This window comes from Mus caroli, chromosome 5 (assembly GCF_900094665.2).
Source record: "Mus caroli chromosome 5, CAROLI_EIJ_v1.1, whole genome shotgun sequence".
NCBI classification, from domain to species: domain Eukaryota; kingdom Metazoa; phylum Chordata; class Mammalia; order Rodentia; family Muridae; genus Mus; species Mus caroli.
In genome coordinates this window covers 135,207,495-135,213,052 of record NC_034574.1, presented here as the reverse complement: position 1 = coordinate 135,213,052, position 5,558 = coordinate 135,207,495, and the positions used below count along the sequence as shown (strand labels likewise).

The 5,558-nt window shown below is 51.9% G+C and overlaps 1 protein-coding gene across 3 annotated transcripts in view; it reads right to left on the bottom strand.

Annotated features, from left to right (window-relative positions):
• Positions 1–4,127: 4,127 nt before the first annotated feature.
• The window catches only part of Ap5z1 (adaptor related protein complex 5 subunit zeta 1), a 14,733-nt gene continuing 13,302 nt past the window's right edge, over positions 4,128–5,558 (bottom strand). For all 3 annotated transcript variants that reach the window (XM_021163593.1, XM_029477899.1, XM_029477900.1), the window contains 3 exons: positions 5,112–5,244; positions 4,820–5,034; positions 4,128–4,715 (listed from right to left, as the gene is read on the bottom strand). In XM_021163593.1, the coding sequence (XP_021019252.1) occupies positions 4,445–4,715; positions 4,820–5,034; positions 5,112–5,244 (619 nt within the window). In that variant the 3' untranslated portion in view covers positions 4,128–4,444. The remainder of the gene's footprint in view (positions 4,716–4,819; positions 5,035–5,111; positions 5,245–5,558) is intronic.

Genomic DNA, 5,558 nt, shown 5'->3' with positions numbered 1-5,558 from the left:
CCAGCATGACCTTGTTCAGACAACACAGAGAGGACATACAGTAAGGGATACCTGCTGACACAGGCAATTCAATTCGTCAAGCAACTCAGAAAAGTTATCACTGAGAAAGGAGCCTCAACTGAGAAAATGCCTCCATGAGATCCAGCTGTAAGGCATTTTCTCAATTAGTGATCAAGGGTGGGAGGGCCCATAATGGGTGGTGCCATCCCTGAGCTGGTAGTCCTTGGTTGTATCAGAAAGCAAGCTGAGCAAGGCAGAGCAAGCAAGCCAGTAAGAAACATTCCTCCTGGGGCTGGAGAGATGGCTCAGTGGTTACGAGCACTGGCTACTCTTCTGAAGGTCCTGAGTTCAAATCCCAGTATCCACATGGTGGCTCACAACCATCTGTAATGAGATCAGATGCCCTCTTCTGGTGTGTCTGAAGACAGCGACAGTGGACTACATATAATAAATAAATCTTGAAAGAAAGGAAGAAAGAAAGAAACATCCCTCCATGGCCTCTGCATCAGCTCCTGCTTCCTGACCTGCTTGAGTTCCAGTCCTGACTTCCTTGGGTGATGAACAGCAATGTGGAAGTGTAAGCTGAATAAACCCTTTCCTCCCCAACTTGGTCATGTTTTGTGCAGGGCTTCTCGGTGCTTATTATTTAGCAATTCATAAAAAGAGCACAATACAGGAGCTAAAGCTCAGTCAGCAACGCATGCCAAGCATGAGGAGACAGTGTCATCCTCCGTTTAAAGGCACAGTGCTGACTGCCTGTGACCCAGTGCTGGAGCGTGTGTGTGTGTGTGAATTGCTGGTGTATGTGTGTATGCTGCTGTGTGTGTATGTTGCTGCTGCTGCTGCTGCTGTGAGTGTATTGCTGGTGTGTATGTTTGACAGGAAGATGCCTGAATCTGTGCTAGCTGCATCTGAACTCTGGCTTCAGTGAAAGATCCATGTCTAAAAAAAAAAAGTGGTTTCAATTGCCCAATATGCAGAGTGTGTCAAACCTTGGAGTCTCCATCAAATTCCTCCCCTCAGGGCTCAGGAAACTGCTGAAGAGGAGGCAGAAGGATTGTAAGAGCCGGGGGGATGAATGACACCTAAGACTGTCTTCCAGACACAACAGGACTGACCGTGGCAGCTTTCGTGGGCTTTGCACAGATCCAAGCCGACAGGTCCCAGTGCCGAGATGAGGAAGTAGATTCCAGCTCCCATCCCCAACCAAAGAAAAAAAAATGTTTCTCCAAGGGAGCCTCAGTGGGTAAACAAACCCCACTTACAGGTAGGCCCCACACCCAGCAGCAGATGGCTAACAGACATCTCAAAACAGGGATGTTTTGAGATCTCATACTGCTTTGTTTCTGTCCCCTGCCCCCTTACTAGTCGTGTGTGTGTGTTCTCATCTGTATGTTTCTCCTACTTTCTGAAAAGTACCCCCACACACACTTTATTCATTTTTAAAATCCTTGTTCGTCTTTTCTATTTGCTTGTTTTCTTAAGAAAGATATGAAGTTGGAAGGGTGGGGGATGGGAGGATCTGGGAGGAGATGAGGGAGGGAAAACTCACCAGAAGAAACTGTATGAAAGTAACTATTTTCATTCAAAAGTAAAATTATTTTTAAAATATAAGATTGATGGGATGTATCACTGGGTAAGAGGACTTGCTGCAGAGCCTGACAACGTGAGAGCAACCCCTAGGGCAGAACAGACTCGAAATCTGTCCTTAGCTCCACGCATGCTCTGCCTTCCCAAGGAGAACATAAGGAAAAAAATCCAATTAGGTGGAGAGCAACTGAGGAAACCAACCACTCCGCACCAACCCCCAGCCTCTCCATTGCAGGCACACACACACACACACACGTGCACACACATTCATACCACATACTAAAACCATGGCATGTGTGCAAGCGGGTTGTCAAGCATTCATATGAAAGGTGACTATAACAGTATGAAAGGCAGCCGAGGAGGTGTAAAAGCTTCACCAATGTCACCGGGGCCTAGGAGCCTGGAGCCCACGCCTCTAGCCAGACGAAGGTAGGGAGAGTGGCTGAATACCGTACGTGACCCTCGCCCCCTGCTGACCTCTCAGAGTCTCCAGGGCAGCCCCTGAGTGGGCACTTGGCTTTGTCTGGTGCTCAACAAGAAGAGGGCAGTGTGTCTTCAAACACCTCTGCCCTTGTTCAAGCTGGCATGGCTTCATTAACTTTCTGTGCAGTGCTCGGTGGAGCCATGTACCCTGTGACTGAAGGATGCCAAGGTTCTGGGCTGCAGACATGGTTCAGTGGTTAAGATCACTAGGAGTTCTTCCTGAGGACCTGGGTTCAATTCCCAGCACATGGGGGTTCACAAGCTTGCGACTCCAGTTCCAGTGGATCTGATGCTCTCTGACCTCTGCATGTAAAACATGTGCATGGCGCGCTGACATGCATGCAGGCAAAAGCACTCACTCACCGAATAAAGCAAAAGGCTATTTCTTTTTAAATCACTAATGACACTGTCCCCTCTGCCCCTGCTATAGGGGAGCCTGTCCTCACAGGAACAGATGGCGCTCCCTGAACACATCTGTCCTGGCCCAGCTCGGGGAGGGAGTTTGATCCGGGCCCAACAGGCATAGTGGTAACAAGCAAAGCTCTCCCTGAACGTGAATCCGGACACGAGGCCCACGTGGGCTTTAGTATCCCCGTGGCCTCGGTAGGAGCACCCCACTTAGCCACAGACCTCAGCCGGTGCCTAAATTCAACTTTTCCTGAGGGAGCTCCAGCCCTAATACAGAGCCCAGAAACAAAGTGAAGGATGGAGTTGTGGGTGGGGCCAAAGGCGTGCGCATCAATAAACTGGTGCGGTGGCGCCATCTGGTGGTCATATGCTGTCAGTACCTGAGTAGTTCTGAAGAACTGTCTGCCCAGGGCTCAGGAAAATTGCAAAAAGGCTCAGGCAGGACCCTGCACCCTTGAGCACCATGAAACCTGGAAGCCTCTGTGCAGAGCCACTGGAGCACATAAGAGTCCTCCAAGTCTAGCCTTCCATATCCGTAAATTAGGAAGCAGCATAATTAGGCAAACACCACCTGCATGTGGACCCAGAAGACACCGCACCCTCATGAATACACCTTGAGTTTTATTTAGCTTTTAAAATGTCTTATGAGACCAAGGCATGGCGTGCGTTCTGAGAGTTGGTTCTTGCTTTCCAGCTCGTTCTTCCACTGCTGTAGCAAGCCTTTGAGCTTTGAACTGCTGTCTTCGCAGCTGCATACACACCATGGTACACAGCCCTACACATGAGATCCAGGGGTCAACCCTGAGTCATCGGGGGCATCTAGCAAGGCCTTTTATGCGCTGAGTCATCTTCTAGGCCCAATTTCTTTTGTAGCCCAGGCTGCATTTTAAGTTGTTACCTAGCCAAGGCCGACCTTGAATTTCTGATCTTCCTCTAACTTCACTCCACCTGCTGAGTGCTGGGATTACACTCAGGATTACACTCAGGGCTTTGTGGCAGTTTCAGCTCCAGAGCATGTCATTTCTGTCACATCAAGGACACAGGAGCCAATCAGGGGACCCAGGTATTTCCCTCTACAGAGGGCAGGGTGGGAAGGCAGCAGCCCAGGCTCCCTGGCTCTCTCCAAGTCCAAGGAAGGCAGAGAGAGGGGTCTGGGCTGTACACAGCACTGGGAAGATTTACTTGGGGGCAGGCAAAATGGCTCAGTAGATAAAGGCGCTTGTCACTGAGCCAGGCAACCAGCCAAGACCCACATGGCTGAAGGAGAGAACCGAGTACCAAAAGCTGTCTCCTGATCTCCCTGTGCACTGTGGTGTGTGCAAGCACATACATGTAACATTAAATAATTCTCTTTTGGTTTTTTTTTTTGGTTTTTCGAGACAGGGTTTCTCTGTGTAGCCCTGGCTGTCCTGGCACTCACTTTGTAGACCAGGCTGGCCTCGAACTCAGAAATCCGCCTGCCTCTGCCTCCCGAGTGCTGGGATTAAAGGCGTTCGCCACCAGGCCCGGCCTCTTTTGGTTTTTTGAGACAAGGTTTCTCTGTGTAGTCCTGGAACTCACTCTGTAGACCAGGCTGGCCTCGAACTCAGAAATCCACCTGCCTCTGCCTTCTGAGTGCTGAGATGAAAGGCATGTGCCACCACTGCTCAGCATAAATAATTCTTTAGTTTATTTTTCCTGCACTGCTCCCTGCCCCCAAGTCCAGAAATGAGTAACAGCAGCAAGCAGACCAGGCCATTTCTGCTCTGCCTAGGAAGTAACACTCAGTCACCTACCGGCTGCTCCAGGCTGACTGGCCAGCCACAGAGACAAGGAGATGACTCATCCCCAGGGGCTGGTGATCCCATCCTGACAGCCATGTCCACCACGCCTCACGAGTCACCCACGCCTGCAGCTCAGCTCCAATACTGCTGACTGCCCAGGCTCTCAAGCTGTAGCTACTGTTCAGGTGGTGACTGTCCCTTCAACCTGGCAGAAGGCCAGCCTCCTTCTCCACCAGCCGGCTGACTGTGCGCAGAGCCAGAGGCAGGGCCACGTTGGTGTCCCGGTGGTAGCGGGGCTGGCACACACCTGCGGGAGGTGTGAACACAAACTGGGCCACACTGGGCATCTTCAGTAGGGTTAGCAGCTCTGAGGCCCGGGTTCGGATGGATTCTGCACCCTCTTCACTGTGCACAGAGCTGGTGGCTGAGTTCTGGGCCAGGGTTCGCATTTTTGACAGGAACAGTGACACCCTGGGAAAGAGAGGGTCTCAGGTCCTTAGCTGCCAAGAATCAATTCCCCAAGGCACCTAAATGGTTGCCCTCTATGGGTTTCTCTGTGCTTCCTAGCTGGGTACCTTGGGATCAGGTCTTGGCTCCGGGAGGCTAGTTTGGTCAGCGTGGTCATGAGTGCAGTGACCACCTCTGGAGGACAGCAGGGCAAGTCGGCTAAGGGGCGGGACTGGGTGACTTCAAACAGCAGGGCTTCCAGGGCTTCAAAGAACTTGTTGATCTGTTCCGCTGTGCACCTCTTGTCGCAAGTCACCGACAGGTACTCACCAATGGCCCACACCTAAGCCCAGAGCAGGGGTCAGCACGCATGGGGCATGGGGCTTGCTATTTGACAGGGGAGGGTGGCTGTGCGCTTACCACACAAGTGAACACACTGGCTCTGCTGTGGATGCTGCTCACACTCCCCACGAACTCCAGGAGCTCTCGTGACAGCTCCACCACCAGCGATGGCTTCAGCTTACACAGCACCAGGAGCTGGGAGCTCAGCACCCTGTGAGGAGAGCGGGAACGCTGTGCAGCTATGTACTCAGGGCAGGCCCAATCCCAGTCCACCCAATGGGAGCAGGAGAGTCAGAGCAGATGGCTGAAGTCAGGAAGGGAAAACTTGCCACCCATTAAGGAGCCTTTGACTCCACTGGGGACATGAATGCCTGAAATCCAGGCTAATTGAGAGAGTGAGGTAGGAGGAAGGCTGTGAGTTCTAGGATAGCCTGGGGTGGAGTGAGACCTACCATAAAACTGAGGAGGAGATGGCCTGCCCTGATCCCCCAGGGAGGGGCTGGGGTGTGGCTCAGTGGTAGAGCC